At 32.6% G+C, this 19,009-nt stretch overlaps 1 protein-coding gene across 1 annotated transcript; it reads right to left on the minus strand.

The window, feature by feature from the left end:
* Positions 1-237: 237 nt before the first annotated feature.
* Positions 238-6,990, minus strand: LOC141600513 (uncharacterized). The gene is made up of 3 exons (XM_074420757.1): positions 5,602-6,990; positions 3,372-3,552; positions 238-1,043 (listed from the first exon to the last, which is right to left on the minus strand). Exons 1-3 carry the CDS (start codon positions 6,373-6,375, stop codon positions 532-534), a joined length of 1,467 nt encoding a protein of 488 aa, XP_074276858.1. The 5' UTR covers positions 6,376-6,990; the 3' UTR covers positions 238-531.
* Between the last annotated feature and the right edge of the window lie 12,019 nt (positions 6,991-19,009).

Raw genomic sequence — 19,009 nt, forward strand, 5'->3', positions numbered from 1 at the left:
GTCTATCTTAGCCACACTGTGTTGCTGCATTCATGAAATCCAAGCTATAACTACTGTGTTTGTTACATCATGCTCAAACTGATTTTAGACAACAAAATCTCTAAAGGACTGATCCTACAGAAAAGATTCCGAATTTGAACTTCTCAATAAAAACCGTAAAACAAATGATTGGAATGAAGGAGCGTTTAAGACTTAAGTTAGTTGACATCTACGACTTGCTTAAGAAAAGAAAAGATATAATAAGCAAGGCCTAATATTTGTGCAAAATTTCTGAACATTATTCATAGAAAACCAAACATCGAGATGATGCTAGCTAGCTGATATCTGATCTACCAAGAATATACAAAATACATACCCCATGTCAATTACACCATAACAACACAGTAATCCTCTGAAACTACCAGTACTAAACCGCGATTAATATCAGGTTGATCTCTAGTGTTAGATATAAATCCGTCATCCATCCTCCATCCGAGCTAATTCCATAAAAAAGAATGAAACAAATACAGTAGACCGCAAAATTTACTGTCTTCAACAGTCAGCAGAGTATGCAAGGTCGGATACCAGTTCCTTAACCAAGACCGCGAAAATAGCACCTTCAATGTCAATTGAAGTCTCAGAAATCTCGGTTTGATGCTTCTTCCAGTCACCGATGTCTGCCTTTAAATCCATTTCAACCATCATGTCAATGGTATTGCATTCCACTTGTTTCCATGATTCTAATCTGTTGCATACCCTTTTAATCAGCATTTGATCATTGTCCATAACATTTTCGACATTTTCTTCTTCGATGATCAAGTCAGAGATCAGCCTTTTAATTCCTGGTTTCTTAACGATGTCTTCGTAGAAGTCAGGGGAGTTTTCGATCTTAGTGAATGTGAATGATTCAAAGTCATACTCGTCAATCTCGGGAGCTTGTTCCGACTCAAGTTGTTCATGGCCGTATTTTTCGTCTTCACTCATTCGTTTCTCAAGCTCAATTGGGTCTAACTCTGCCAATTGCTCGAACCTGTTAAGCTTGTGTAACAGTCTTTGCTTTGCTCCTGTAAACAATTTTAGAAAGGTTAGAATCGTAAATTTCCAATTATGCTCGATAATCAACCAATATGACATGATCCAACTTAAATAACCCGTTTGTCAGGTCTACTTCGGCCTATGCTAAGTTGTAACATGGTCGACGCGTACAAAATAATCAACTAATACATGATCCAACTTAAATAACCCGTTTGTCAGGTCTACTTCGGCCTATGCTAAGTTGTAACATGGTCGACGCGTACAAAACAAGTCATTTTCGGGTATTTCATTGTAATCTACAGACAACAAATAGTGAACCATTCTCCATCCAAAAACTATGACTTTTCAAATCACTAAAGCAAATTGGTAGTTGAGCATTCAACTACTAATAACAGTAACAGAAACATAAATCACGATCAAGAAACAAGGGTCAGTAGTGATTAACGTTAACTTTTACAATCATCACAAATTATATTGTAAGACGACAGTGAACCCGTCTTACATTATAATTATTGTACAATCATAGTTGGTGTTAGTGTATTAACAGACTTACCATTATATAAACCAGCAATAGTCCTATAAAATCGTTGGACTCTACAAACAATTTTTCGTATGCTAAAACCCTTTTTTTTGTGCATGTGTACCCTTAGATTGATCATGTGGAGAATAGAAAGAAGTAATCATGTGTAGATGAATAATAAGTACTCCGTAAATAGTAAGAATACATAAATATCGTGTTTATAGTGTAAGTTACTTACCTAAACTAGGATACAAAATATTACTTATTCAAAATCTAATTTCCTAATTCGACTAGTAAAACTATTTTCTTAAGAGCATAACAATAATTTCCTAATCCCCAATTTACCGCCTAAAATATATTTCCTAAAATAGTGCTTGGTATTTTTAGCATATACTATAGGTGTGGACATGATAAGTTATAAATGAATATAATCTTTTGTATTTAAATATTTATATTTAATATTTCACATTCTGCACAAATTTATCTCCGATCTTTTTAGGATAAGGAAATTCTTTCTTTTAAAGAACTTATTAATAAAAATTTGTTGACTTTTTATAATAAGAAGTTGCGGCTAAAAAATATGGTATTAGTAAATACTCTGTATTTGATAAAATTCATTTTTATAATAAAAATTTGCAGCTAAAAATGTGTTATTAGTAAATATTTGTAAATTAACATCATTAATTTCTTGGTAAAAAAACAAAAAAAAAATACTCATTTTATTACTTCTTACGATTTAAATTTTTATTTATTTCTCTAATCAAAATACCTTAAGGAGAAACATGAAAAATAAATGAATTGTCAATTTAAATTCTATAAATAATATACTAAAAAGTATAAAACTCTATAAATACCATATATATTGCATAGGTCTATATTATTAACTGTATAAATTCTGCGCATTCATTGCGCGGGATCTAAACTAGTATCATAACACTATCATAAGAAGAGAAAATATAATTATTGTTAATAGAGCATACTTAGAAAAAAAAATCATAATCATAATAATAAAAACAAAAAATTAATAATAATAATAAATTAATTTTATTTGGCTAGTTGGTTTTAAATCTTGGACCTTTAAATTAGACTTATTAGCTAATATCGAATGTGAAATGTGAAACCAAGTTAATCAATAAGAATGTCAATAGTCAAAGCACACATGCACATTTTCAAGTCACAAAAACCGCACATGCGGGTGGGTCAAATATCTTAAATGGATCCCACCCATAGATTTACCCAATAACAAACCCCTCTATGTTAATTATTATATGAGACGGTCCCATTATATAAAAAGACATTTCGTAAATATTTAAAAGTTGTACTCAAATCTCGACCCCTCCACATACTAATGATCTTCCCCTAAGATCATGGGTGTATGAACTATGACAGGAGCTGGGAGTAGTTTATATTGACGCGATATCAACAAAATTTTAACGCGATAAAATAAAAGCATCATCAGCGAACAAGAGATAAAGTTTTGGGTAGCAAATTTTCCATATGCTGTGTTATACTTGTGTTAAAGTCTCATATTTAAGAGTTCTCAGGTAGCAAAAATCGATCTTAACCACTTTATAGAAGTTTGGGATAACGAGTGCTACCCTTTGCTACTCACTAGGTTCCCCGCCACTATGTTTCAACAAACATTGTCCACAAAATGAAGACTGGAATCGACATTTAAGTCCAACCCAGGAAGTTCAAAATATCAAAGTAAAAGCCTAAAACGCCGTTTAAGTTGTCATTTTCACTAAAAAAAAAAAAAAGAGCCATAGAATAAAACAGAAAATGGAAGAAGCCAATAATAAAGGAAGAGGTAAGGTACTACAACTTTGGCACTTACTTTGTACAAGAGCATAGCTACATTGTTGATCGTAGTAGTCTTCATCATGGCCATCGTAATCGTCTTCGAATGGAGGATCCAGCACGGATACTGGACTGTTTTGTTCCTTGTCTTCTTCATCTTCATCTTCTTCTAGTTGACATTTTACTGATGAGCTCTCTTTTTCATAGCTTTTCTTGTCCTGCATCAAAAGTTACATACGTGTGTTTTCTAGTTAGCCTTAGGAATTTTTACGTTTCTTTCTCTTAATCGAATAATTATCAGAATCATATTACTCGCTATGTCTCAATCATTCATTTACATACTTTAAATTTTCACTAAAAAACAAAGTAAAAATTGACAAGTTTTTATACTATATCAATGATATTAAAATCGAATTAAATTGATCTTGCACTTTACAAAATACTTATTTTTAGAATTATGAGGTACGTTGAATTGGTCCCTAAAGACAAAACTTGTACGTAGTATAAATTATCCAATGTCCGAAACATAATTATTGAGTTTTTTTTTTAGCTCAGAATAAAGATTAATACGGAAAATTCTACTCTAAATTAAAGTAAGGTGTGAAATTCAAATTAGATCGACTATTGATCAATTAAGTTACCTTTAAATAACTTAAATCTATTTCGAATGTAATCCGTATCAAATAAGATAAGAGTCTCTTTGATGTTTGAAACGACATCCTTTTTAGTTTTTAAAATGACTAATAATAATAAATTAGGATATGTTACTAATACGGCTAGTAAACCGTAATTATTGGTGGTTGTTAAGAATGTTAAATAAATTCAACAAGGCATTACACAAACCGAGTAGGTGAATAATATTTTATTAAAGCTGTCGACGAAGGTTATGGGAGCAGGTAATAATCCAAAAACATTGTTTGTCTTATTTGAAAACAAAACAAAATTTAAATAAATTAAAACTATTTTCCCAATAAAAATACAAACATTGTCTTAAAAGAAAAGATTTTTATGGCAGAGACGTGATCACAAAATTACAAATTTCTGTTTATTGACATGCATACCCTTTAAAATTTAACAAATTTCCTTTTGAGACAGTAATATTCGTCTTAAACATAAAACGAGTGCATGTTTAAGTGTCAGGCTTCACTATTTTTTTTGGAAAATATGCATATATATATTCTACTCTAAAATGAGGTGTCTAAGTGTCATACTCATATCTGAGTGGCGAGTATCGGACACGGATACGCGAGGAAATTAGAAGAGTTGGAATAAGAGTTGTCTAAAATATGAGGGTAAAATGGTATTTTTCACTAGAACAAAAATAACAAAAATCCAAGCAAAAGAAGCTTTAGTACAGATTCTACAGCCGACAGCTCACCTGAGTTAGAAATTCACTTAGATCAATAAAAATATTTACAGGTTTTTTTGCAGTTTATTAATTACGGGTCCTGAAACCAAAACATTAATTACTGTATCAAATATTCCCACGCAGTAAAAGTGGTAAAAAGTTTGACTAAATTAACAACTCAAAAAAGTTTGACTCACATTGTTGTTTTTCCAGTTTCAACTTTACACAGGTACATATATTCTTAATTTGACAGCATGATGTGACCCAAATTATTGTACTTACTCTATTCCTACTTAAATGGATTTAATCTAGTGCTTTATGTAGTTTTTATCATTAATTATCTACTCAAATAATTCAAAAGTTAACATTTTAAAATGGATTAAAAAATAGTAATAACGTCACTCTAAAATTATATCTGAGCGAAGGACTAAAATAACTTAACGATGTGCAAGCATTTTATCAGTAGCGATACTTCGACCATCTTAACTTGGGAAATGTAAAGATTTTATTAAGCTCTTAAAATTTGTGTCTAATTGTCTATAGGGTATCCAATGCCAAATTTAACTGAAATTTTGTTTTACATATTATACATGGAGTACAAAATATTTGTTGAAGAGATAATAATCATTTTATAGCTAAATATAAATGACTAGTTTAACATACTAAGATTCGAGTAAGTTAATGATTAAACATGATATAATATAATATAATTTCACCATCGAACTCAAAAGAATAAGATAAACTAGATAAATAAGGTCATCTAATACAATTTTTGTTACCGTGTTTTAAAACTAAGTCATGAGTATCACATAACTCAACTAGCTACAAGATCAGCATTTCCAAAGGCAATTATGAATTAATTATTGCATTAAAAAAAACAATAATTAGAAGAAAAAAAAACAGAGAAAAAGTGACAAACCTCAATGATGTGACGAGCAGGGGAATTAGCAAACCGGAAAGGACTTAAACAAAGTGCTCCAAAATCCTCATTATTCTCATTAATATTATTATTAATATTATTATTATTATTTTCTTTCAAAACATTGACAAACTCAAATTCATCATCATTATAATCATCATTATCACTAAATGATCTCCCACTGCTACATGAGCTCTCCAAATCCAAGCTACTTGATGTCCCATTACAACAAGACGACGACGAACACGAAACACTCGCAATATTATTACTATTACTATTACTATTATTATTCGCTACCAAAATATTGGTAGCGAATACCACATTGTCATCAATATCGCTATTTTTAAGCTTATGGGTTCGGTTTCGTAGCGTTAATCGCTTCAACATAGACCCAAATAACCCGAAACTCGATTGTTTCACATTGGTTTTCGGCTTTGATGATTTCTGTTGGATTCTCATAGCGGCTTCTAACAGAAGAGAAGCCGTTTTCGCCGGAACATGGAGAAGAACTCTGTTAGGGCTCTTTTTTGACATAGGAGATGATGTAAAATCAAATAATGGAGATTTTCTTAAATCAGGAGAGTCTTGAATTGAGAAAAAACAAGCATTTTTTGAGAAAATTGTTGTGTTTTTTGGTTTTTTTACTTGAATTTGTTGTGTTTTTATTTTTGGTGCTTGTTTTTTTAACATACATTTTTTATCTGCAATATAATCTTTTAAATAAAATGGTTCTTGATCTTCTTGTAGTAATTCCTTTAAGTGTTTTTGAGCCATTTTTTTGTGTGTTATTTTGTTGCCAAATTGAAATGTTTTGCTGTTGTGAAATTTATGTAGTTTTGGAGCTGAAGAAACGAGAAGCTTGATGTTTAATTTAATGAGAAATGTACGAAGGGGAAGAGATATAAATGAGGGAGAGTAGGAAAGAAAGAGGGGAGTTCCTGATTTAAATCAAGAGAATTTAATAAATGGAGACAAAGCGGTAAGCTATAGAATAAGACCGTCTTACACTTTAATCGCTCGTCTTTTCATTAGTTAATCATTACTGTATTTATTATTATTAATGGACAGTTTGTGTATTATAGGGATCGTCTCACCCTGAAAGATGGTATTACATACAGTATTAAGAAAAATACTCGTGTAAGGTGAATTTACATAAATTTAACTAAAACGTGATCTTTTAATACCACTTGTTATATTAATAGGATTGCGTTTGAATTCGTTTCACAATTAAATTAATATAAAACCGTATTACACAAAACTAACTGGTGTAATAAATACGAGTATTATTTTTGATTAATTTTGATTTTACTGTTGTGAAAAATGTAACAAAATGTTTTTAATTTAATGGTGGGATGTGTGAAAGGAGGGGGAGTGACTGGAGAGTTGGGCAGTGAAGTAAGGGGAACCAGTGGGTTGAGCAGGGGTCCAGCAACAAAGCTGCATATTTCAGGGCTGAGGTACACCTATTTTACTATGCGCTGGGGCTTGAGATAGACCTCACAAATGAGTCAATTCACTCGGATCAAAATTGGGTTAAATTTATGCGGATTTGAATTCCGATCATGAGTATTACCTCTTAAAATTAGGTTAAATTTATGATAATAGTTTTAAGTGGTGTTATTTCGTTAATTCATCTGTATTTGCAATATTATAAGACTTATTTGTTTTATAAGAAGTCGATTATTTATCAAAACTAGGTTTCGTGCCCGATTACGCTCGGGCTATTTTTATTTACCATTTAAATTTTATTTTCTAGAAGTATAAAATATGATTCGCTAAATTTGGTTAACATATTTACAATTTAGGGATATTTTACGGTGTATCCCTGAGTTTTTCGGTTTTCTATGTTGTACCCCTCCTTTTTTTTTAATTCTACATTGTACCCCTAAACTTCTTACTTATTTCTCCATCATAACCTCGTTTAACTCTCCATTAACTTTATCACTATCAAACGACCATACTTTGACCTTTATTCTGACTTATTAATTGCATATCACCATTCTATATGAAAAACATCACAAATCACTTTTAATAATCACCAACTGTCCAACTACTATTAAAAACATCTGTTATGATTCATGACATGATAATGGAGATTTTTTGAACTTTTAGTTAGTTTCGTATACTATTTCCCGGGCTAATGAGTAATTCGGCGAACTAATAAGTAAATAAGTAGGTTATCGAGTAATTGGGATGATAAATAGACGATTTAATAGGTCATTTAGGAAACTAAGTTAGCAAAGATGATAAATAAGGTTATGGTATAGACTAATGTCTAGAGTTTAGGGGTACACCATATATAGAATATAAAAAAAGGAGGGGTACAACGTAGAAAACTGAAAACCACGAGGGTACACCGTAGAATATCCCTACAATTTATATCTTGAAATTATGATGAGATGTAAAATTAATCAACAAATTATGAGACACGTTCACCTTTCCCGTTGTTAATATTACTACTTTCACTACATTCTGTTAATACTATTACGTTCACTACTTCTTAGGTTACTGTTGTTTGTATAACTACTCATGCTATTTTTACGGTTAACCCGATAGTTTTATCGAACTCATATATTTAGATAAATTAATATTTTCTTAAAATCGAATTGTTAGTTAATTTATCATACGCTCTCCGTTGTTACTACTGTTACTTTCATTACATGTGTTGTCACAACTATTACTTTCACTTGTCCCGCCGTCATTATTTTTTCTTTCACTAATCCCGCATTTATTATTGTTAATTTTACTATTCCCGTTGCTGCTAGTATGACTTTCACTACTCCCGTTGTTATTATTGTTGCTTTTACTACTCACATGAGTTAAAATAAATATGAAATATTAGATTAGAATATTATTTAAGAGTTAATTATTATTTACTAATTAAATTACAAATCTAATAAATTATAAAATATTATATTTTTTGTTAATATAAATTGATTTACTTACCTTTTAATAGTTTCCAAATATAACTGTTCCGGGTGTAATTCCGGAGCAGGATTGTGACCACTTAAGCTTGTTGAATGATATCGTTGGTCGTCTCTTCCTTTCACTCTTTCCTGTCAAGATGAACAAACTGAGGGCTCGGCTTGGGGCCGAACGTACTCACTCCGACGCTCAAGTCAGTAAACTTAGAGAGATAAGTTGTATGTTAACTTGGCAAAGTATATTGTAGAGAGATAAGGGAGTTTATACCAGATATTCCAGTTAGTTTCTCAATGAGAGATGATGAGTATTTATAGACTTTCACCTTTTGTCACGTAGTGGCCAAGTGGCCAAGTGGCGTAGCAGGTGAAAAGACTGTCTTGCCCTCGCCGGGGACCCATGACAGGCCTGGTTGACTCCATGCCGAGGGGACTGGATGTGAGTACGCGGATATGCCTCTCGGCAGCTAGTTCTTGAGCCGAGACCCAGTGACAGGCCGACAGGCTTTGTCGGTTAGGCTGTTAATATGTTGACTTGCTGTCTTTTTAGCTTTGACCTTGCTCAATATGTTGACTCGGTCAGCGGGTGCAGAATATGCCCCATCAATAACACATACTTATATTATATTTATATGTATATTAAATAATTAACATCTTTATACTAATTAATACCATAAGTTTGACTCCTTATTTTAAGAAAACTCGTCATATTCTAGTATTCTCTAAATTTATACTTTTAACCAAAAATATATAATATTTACATTGAAGCCCCTTGTTCAGGTCCATCACACAGCGCTAGCAAATAAAAACTATATAGTATAATTAATTTGTATAGATTTATTTAATTACATAGAAGTCCCTTGATTTCTGGAATTAATATATAATATTGATTTATTGATTGGTTGATACGAGGGATTGGATAAGAGTTCTTATATCTAATCAAGCGGTTACGGGTTTGATTCATGACTACTAATTTTAAACCCGTGCAAATTGCATAGGTTCGTTGTTTCAATTTTGTTATTATAGAAAATTATTGACTTTCAATGATAAATTTTTATATTAATTAATTAACTTGGTTTAAAATTAGTTGTCTTCAGAAATGAATTTTAGAAAGGAAAAAAAAAGAATAATAATAAACTCTCCCTTTTTTATTGAACAATTTCAAATTAAAGTCATATTTACGTTTTTAGATTTGAATTATAAATTTCATTTGCAATTAGCATAAATGATGCATTATGGTCAATTGGTCGAGTAATAATTGTTATACATTGTCCCTTGGTAGCTAAATTAGATTTTTTACTTTGTTTTGTTACTTGGACGTTTTCCTATGAAACAAAATTATTCGGATGAAAAATAACACAAAAATAATAAAATTGCACAGCGAGTATAGACCTCGTAGAAATTGTTAAAGCCTATTATTCATTTAGTCTAACTTGTGTACGTTATAAATCCACACACTGACGAAATGGATTTTGACCCGTGGACGTTTAAAATGATAATTTCAAACCGTTTTTCATCTAGTACATACTTCCTCTTGTTTATTGTCAGATGCATGAACAAATATGTAAGGTCCTAAAAACCTGTAACAAAAGTAAATGTAAAAAATCTGATGAATTATGATAGTTTTGTTAATTATTGGAACACAATAAAAATGACTCGTACACGTTCAAAACGATGTAGTTTAATATTGTATTTCGTATTGGATTGTATTACCTTTTCAGCCTAACATCCATATTCAGCCTAGATGTTTTTTTATATTTTAGTTTAATATTGTATTCCGTATTAAATCCGTAGATAAGTAAATTGTATCTTTTTGAGCATTTGATTTTGTTAATTTTTTTTCCATATATCATAATTTATCTATTAAATTATCTCGAGTATCTAAAAGAGATTGTCCAATTTGTCGTTGGAAAATACTTTGTCATAAAGAAAGTTATGGAAAAATCATGTTGCGTCCTAAGCCTTGAGATTTGTCACTTACTCAATGTATACGCCACACCCCTTTTTTAACCAGAATATTTTCACTGATCGTAACCCGTGTTTCCAAATTGAGAAAATGTCAATTTTTTTTAATCAATTGTCCTCACTAGAATTACGATTTAAAAAAAAATTATCGCATACCAAACTCTTATCTAGAAATTTTTATCACTTGATTTTTTTGGGAAAATAAACTTTGACTTACCATATTTCTCAATTCTTTTTTGAAACATGCGGGGCGGGTGGACATGGGCGGGTGTCATGTGATACCCGCAAGGACGCAACCGCCTCATAACCCATGATGAATGATACTTTTAGTACCGGCACCCGCTCCCACGACCCATCAAATAAGTACCACTGGGGTGGATGTGAGTCAGGGCCCATCAAAATCCGCATTAGTGACATCCCTGATTATATGGACATTTGGTTATATTTGTAAACTTAATGAATATCACAAAATCTCAGTGAAGACGGCGATATCCGTCACAAGCTTGTGACGGATACTGTTTCCTTTCAGAAAATACCCATTGAGAGGTGACTGGGAAGCACATGGGGGTGCCCCACCTTGTCCCCTCTCCCTTTTTGTGAGAGGTCTTCAGCTTGTGACGGGATTAGCCCGTCACAAGCAAGACGCTTTGAATGAATATTCATACGTATGAAATGTATGTCCAACTATTTTGTGTATATATATATATATATATTTGGCTTAATTAACTGGATAAGGTCTCACAAATTTTTGGTTAGATTTTTTTTTTTTTTTGTAAAAAACCATAAAGGCTTTAAATTATATTACTAATATCATTGACGGCTACAACACCAAACTCTGCCGGCAAATCAGCCGTCCAAAATCGCCTACCACAAAACCATGGCATAGCATGTGCTAACTTATGTGCTAACTTATTTAAATTCCTACTAATATGTTTAAAAACAATCGACTCAAAAGATAAACTAATCTGTTTAATTTCCTCATAAATCGCAAATAATTCACTCATACCACTTCTATTCTTCGTCAAGTCTTCAACCACGATCAGACAATCACTTTCAATAACGACTTTCCTTGATTGCATCCTTCTTGCTTCTTGCAGTCCCAACAAAATCGCTTCAGCTTCCGCCATAGCTACTCCACACCCCGAACTACACTGCAACACCACAGCCCACTCAACCTCACCATTCGAGTTCCGACTAACCGCACCCAATCCCACTCCTACCCCCTTCATGACTCCAGCATCCGTGTTTACCTTAGACAGACCTAGAGCCGACGGCTCCCAGCTCCCCTGTCGCATCCCCTCCACTATGCTCCTCGCCTTTTCTTCCTGCACTGACTCCATCTCCCAGACAATACCCCAAACTCTTCTCATAATCCCTCCCATATCCCACCTCTCACCCTCAAAAACCAGCTTATTCCTCCTTTCCCATAAAACCCAACATGTAACAAGCAATAACACCCTCTCTTTCTCCCCCAACCCCCTTAATGTCGCTTCCAACCAATCCCTTACCAACATATCACCCCGCTAACCCCCCATATCGACCCCCTCCTCCTCCCAAACCCCAACCACAGCTCCGTATAGCATGAAAACAAGACTCCCGTTTACTATGGCAGCGAGGACACGCTACATCATCACTACCCAACCGACGAGCAATATTAACCTTCGTTGGAATCGCATCATGGCAGAGTTGCCACATAAAAACTTTGATTCGTGGGAGAACGGGTACCTTCCAAATCGCCTTCCATAACCAACCTCCATTTGCAAAGTCGGACTGCTCAATCTCCGACTCCCCATCTTCAACAAGTAACTTGTAGCCGGTTCTCACCGTGTACTCCCCATCTCGCGTATGATCCCACACCCAGGTATCCACAGCTCCCACCTCACCTAGTCGAATGCTCCTAATTCTCTTGGCTTCAAATGGCAAAAACAAATTGTTAATCTTCGCTTCATCCCACTTGTGCTCACCATCACCCAACAGCTCAGCGACACGCATATCTATCAACTTGTGCTCGGGGAGAAATAATGCACCGTGATTTCGTCCCCGGGACCCATGGGTCCGTCCAAACCCTGACATCAACACCCGACCCAATACGACGCCTAATCCAGTCCCATAACCTCCTTAGCTCCAAAAATGCTCCTCCACGTATAACTCGGATTAGCTCCAATATCAGCATCCATAAAAGAACAATCGTTAAAGTTTTTTTTAGATATATTCTTATCTGATCCTTTGAGATGTTTAGGTTAAGATAATTGCATGTTATTCGAGCTTTAAATCAAGTCATTTTAAAAACATTTGCAAGGCTTTAAGTATCATATTATTTTTACTCTAATTATTAATTTAATCAGTTCAAGTAACTCAGTTTATCTGATCAATGGTAAATCCATTAAAAAAAGTATAATCCTTGTTGAATTAAGTTTGGTGTTGATGAATTCTAAGAGAGTATTTGGTTGACTTTATTGGAATGGAATGGAATTGAATTGATTTGATCTATTCATTTATTTGGTTTGATTGTTTTTGAATGAAGTTAGATAGATACCTAATGGATTATAACTCCACCTCAACCTCTTGAAATCTCCGAAACTTATACCCACTCTCCTACCTATGAAGGCCTGTTAATTTTGGACTTAAAGTCACTTCTTTAAGTTCAGTTCAAATTCTTTAAGTTCGTTTAAAAAAAAGTTTAGATCCTATAATTAAGTTCGATTCAGATCCTATAAGTTCAGTTCAGAAAATTTTAGTTCAATTCATACCTATTTTCAAGTTGAACTCCTATAAGTTCATTCATTATCCTATAAATTTAGTTCAGAAAAGTTCAGCTCTTATAAGTTCGGTTCATATCTAAGGTCATGTTCTTTTCGGCTGAAAAAAAGTGAACTGCACTAACTAAATTTAATTAAGGTTAACTTACCTTAACTGAACTTAATGAAGTTGAACTGAACTAAAGCGAGAGTTAATTTGTGAAGATGAGTTGAACTAAACTGAATGAAGTTTAACTTAATTGAATAGATCTGGACTAAAATGAAATGAGCTGAAATTAAGTCTAGAAGAACAGGAACTAACTTCTGATAAGAAAAGTTCAATAAAATTAAGTAGAAAAGAACATGGTCTGATTCAAACTTCATTCCCTCACGCTACTAACTTATGTACAAGGCAGTACAATCAACAATTATATAGAAGTGAGGATTTAGAATCACATGCTATTATATTTCATTTCGTTTTCATGAACCAAACAACCCATAAATTATCCTGTTCGATTTTAATTTGAATATAGATGACATTATTTCAATTAGTCGTCCTTACCCCCCTCAAGCACATAAGCAATAGGCGAAGCGTGCAGCTGATCCATGGGGTTGAAATAGTAAGGTCAAGTCAATTTCATGGATTTCATTCCAACTCACTTTAATTTGAAAAGAAGGCTGAAGAAGGGGGGTTCACTAAAGTAAAAAGTTGCAAAAATTTAATGCACGCCTTTTTTATTTCGACTGAACAACAACATGAATGGATTGTCAATTTGATCTCCACTAGCTTTTCAGATAAAGGCCATTGCGAGATCAACATCTTATTAAGGATTTCACAATTTATACGAGCATAGAGCAATTATAATTAGAGTTAATTGAATTATAAACTTGACATTTGACGTAAATCATAATGCGGTTTTTCAATTGTAGTTTCACTTAAAAATAGTAATTCATAAATTAATTTGATGATGCACATGTTTCAAATCAATCTTTTACATTGACTTTGTGTAGTAAAAATGTATTTTTTTTTAGAGAGATAGTGAAATGTTATCCGACACAAAGTAAATGTGATACTTTGAGTATACTACATCATTCATACTACCTTAAGGAGATTGACTTCCCCAAGGTTATTAATGTGTGCCCTTGAGGCACACGTTAGAAAAACCCATATGAAAATAATTGTTTAGATAAATCAAACACGACAATTTGATACTCCCTTCCAAGTTCCAACCATTCAAGGGAATAAAATCATTTGAATACAAATATTTATCAAATATATTCAATTAATCGTATGATTCACAACTCCCCGTAAATGGGAGAGAGAATATTATAATATTACATAAATTTAGAAACGTCAAATGTCATCAACGTAGACTTAGTGTCAGTTAATTTAAAACCTTCTAAATTTGGTATTAATGTAGGAATTAGGAAATGATGATAAAATTGCACAATTGTCAATTAATAGAAATATTAAGTAAAGTTAAATAGTCAAAACCTTCTAAATTTGGATTAACTTTCTCTTCCATCTAAAGGCTGTATTTATATTTCTTTTTAAAATATACTTATATTATATAGCTAAAAAATTTGAACTTTTATTTGAAAAAGCTTAAAAAAAAGGAATAATGACAACAAAAATGAGAAATGATCAACCCTAGGCATATTGAGCTTGATAATGACCGAAATAGAATAAAGCTAGAAATCATTGCAATTTGCAACCCTCATGGCCTCATCAAGTCCTATTGGAGTAATTAATATCGGAAACAAGTCTACTACTCCTCTACTAGAGGGATATTTTCACTCCAAAAATGGGTTTTGTACGGATTCTGAGTATGAAGAAATGCGATTGGTCAAAGAGGATGAGCATGCACCGACGAGTCAACGTCTTAGGTCCATGGAGACCCGTATATAATATATACGTCGACCAGTCTAATGAGTCCACCGTGCTGGGTTCTAAGTGCGAAATAGGTTGGATTAATTTGGATTTGAATCATTTTCGAGTCTGTTATCGTCAAGTTATTTAGACTTATAATTTTGATCAAAAATATTTGGGTAGGGCTATACTGAATCGGATTAACGGGTTAATATTGGTCCTCAGTTTGGATGTCATGTTGAATTCTAATCAATTTCATTTGGACCAAGTCAATTTTACGGGTCAATACTTACGAGCATGTCTTATGATAAACTAGGAGCTGGAATGATTACTATACTCTTAGAACTCTTAGAACTTTAGATGATCTCAACTCTTAAACCGTATCCTTTGACAAAAAAAAAACAAACTCTTAAACCTTATCACATGCATAGATCATAGATCCTACGAAATCATCTATTTAAATCATTAGGTTATTAGTCTACATTTATTTTGACAAAAGATTAAGACGAGAGAAAAAGACTTATTTATATCTAGTATTTATTATTATTACTCCGTAAATGACAAGTGTACAAAACTACATACGAGTGATTAACTCTACCGTTCAAAATACACACAAGTTAGAGTAACTCAACCCAAAACTTAAGAAACAAATTATGGAAAATTAAATTAAGAAATCACTTACAAAACAATTTGCGGAGTACTCCGTATAAATTAATAGATTCCTTAGTTATTTGCTGTAATTTAATAGGTCCGCAATGAGATTTTTAATATGGTAAATGAAGGTTTGTAAAATTAAGGAGGTGAATGATGCATGGATCCGACAAGAAGGGAGGAAGACGACATAAGTAAGATATAAATGCACCTTGCACCGTCATGCAATTCATAAGGTCACATTTATCGTACATATTTCATTGTTCTCTTTTATTTATTTGGAATTTTACGTGTTTGTGGGAAGACAACATCCACGTCTTTGATTTCGACTCAGAATTTGTCGGAGATTTGTTCTTGTTTCACCAATTGTTATGCTCTCCTCACCTCTAATTTTTCCTTGTCGATAATGCATGCATGCACCGTGTAATTTAACAATTACGGCTGCGCTATAGGGAATATATGAGAGTAAATATTCTCTTAGGCGGTTTTACACAAACATATTGTATAATTTCAATACCGTGTAAAAATAGTTATGAAAAGATCCGTTTTACAATTTAACTTATGTAAGGCCCCCTAACCTACTTTCCATGATAAGAGTATCAACGCCTTTTAATATTGCATATAATTGCAATGTTTATTGTAAAACTAAACCGTTTTACAAGAGACATGTTCTATGAGTTGATTATAAGTAGAGTCAATATACACTGCAACGTTGGAGTCTTCGTCTCCGACGCTTTTAGATTGGTCCGGACTAGAATAATCATTGTGCTCATTACTCGTCAGTTATGATACTTATCATTTATCAATACCAAAAGATTCAATATTTACAAGAAAACGAACAAGTAATGATATAATATAAATTTGAATTTGTTTTACTAAAATTATGAAATCTTTACTTTAACCGGGAAAACGAGCGTCGCTGCTAGCCCTAAATCTGCAATCGTAAATGTTGCTAATTTATTTTCGTTTATGAAAAGACACGTACGTTAATATGAATGAAGTGAAAGTGAGGGTATGAGTTAGACACGAGGTAGTCTATCATAGGATTCCATCATAGATATTTGGGCGTTTGGCTCTTCTGCTCTATTCTTTATTGCATTATGTTTGCCTCGACAATTATTCATTCCCATCGTAGTCTCGCGGCGCTTTCTCCTTCATAAATTGATTCTAAATGAGATGCTAAATTAAAATAAACGTGCGAGATAATTATTTTTTTTAAAACTAATTATGTTAGTCTATATTTGTGACATAAACAATTTGATTAAACTAAGTCTCATCAATGTTGCTTCGTGTTTGATGGTAGAAACTAATTTTATTATAATTTGGTTTATTACTTAAAGAACATATAATCCAATTTTGTCATATGGAACATAGTTTAAATTTATAATCAAAACGTGTTTTATAGTGTTTTTATCGGGAAAACACTCCAAATTCTTGTGTATTAACAATAAACTCCTTTTTATTCGTGATTTATATCATTTATTCACATTTCACCAAAATAAATAAATAATAAACTCTGATAGTACGACGTAGCTTAGTAGATAATGTTTAACCTACATACAAATTGACACAAGAACTCACTACATAGTGTTAACCTACTCATTGACACATGACAGGTCTTTACAATACACTCCGGTCATACTCGAGAAAACCTTGAGGACTTTTTGTGAGGTTCACATATTCTTGGGGAAACATAAGTAACATAATTACAAAGGAAATTTTAACAATGAACTTCTAAACTAAAATATATTCGGTACTTTGTAATATGAGTACTACTATAATTTATCTAAAAGTAATTATTACATGAAACGCTCTTACATTGTAAAACAATTCCATAATACAAAAAATCAACTCAATTGATAGCGATAAATAAATTAACTTTTTATATAAATAGACGGCCTCACAGTGCATGTAAAATCTTCTTACTTCATAATTTGTGTACATCTAATCACTCACTTATTGTACGCTAGTTTAAAAGGGTATGGCTAGCAAATGATAATAATGGAGGCATAGTTTTGGCATATAATTAAGTATATAGTCAAAGGTAGCCCATACAACATTACAACCTACCAAGTTATACCAAACTTCATTTCATGCATCACCGATTATATGAAAGACATATATTTGTTTCTTTCTTCCTAGGACCTTAATGAGAGTAAGAGAATAATACCATTTCTCTATTTTTTTTGTTCTTTTCTCATGACTAGATAATAGCCGTAGAAGCCTTCATAAGGCAATAATTGATGCATGAACTTAACGTTGGTAATACATCCTTTTATACGTGGGTCGTTAAGGGGACACTCCGATCTATAGAAAATATAAGGAAATCACATTCTTCCGTCGTCTTCTTCTTTCCTTCTTATGGATTCTATTAATCTAGTCAATTCACACATAAACTAGGAAATCATATCCTTATTATCATCCTATAATTTTTGATAGTAATTTGCCTTCAATTAGATAGATGACAAACATTCGAGTCATTTTAGTCAATTACAACAGAATCATGATTTTTTAGATCATAATAACTTCACATGACGTGAGATGGCTCTCGATCATAATCGAACAACCTTCTTTCAGATACTAGTCCTTCTTCCCAGAAGTCCATTCATACTCCAGCGATTAATGTATTTACTTTAAATCAGTCCGAATATATTTTAATTTCATCATAAAAGAATATGGCTTTAATTTAAGAGTTGTAAATTACATTTTCGTTCTGTTCAATTATGATAATTGAGTAAAACTAGACAAACTTATATAATCCCGACAATTAGAAGATAACACCCAATTAGTATGAACGCTAATCGCTACCTAGTACCTACCTTATCAAAGTACACATTAATTAATCCCATGTCATGTAGATATACAACATTTTTTTTTGTCAATCGAAGCGTGCACTTAGTCGCATTACAATAGATAAGTACACATTAATTAATCCCATGTCATGTAGATATACAACATTTTTTTTTGTCAATCGAGCGTCGCACTTAATGCATTCTGATAGAGGGGAGGGGATTGAACCCGGGGCCTGTATCATTCACAATACCTCCGTCTTAACCACTAGACTAAGACATCTTCGGTATGTAGATATACAACATTAAGATGCTTGTTTTTCAGCTAATTAATCCAAATGTACAATTATTATAGAAATAGTATCTTGCTTATGCTTGTTCTTTGCTAATTATATACGCTTACAACATAAATACGAGTACTATAATATTAGTAACGCTTAGAACAACTACGTGGATGGATCTTAATAACATTCA

Source organism: Silene latifolia, chromosome 1, assembly GCF_048544455.1.
Source record: "Silene latifolia isolate original U9 population chromosome 1, ASM4854445v1, whole genome shotgun sequence".
NCBI classification, from domain to species: Eukaryota; Viridiplantae; Streptophyta; class Magnoliopsida; order Caryophyllales; family Caryophyllaceae; genus Silene; species Silene latifolia.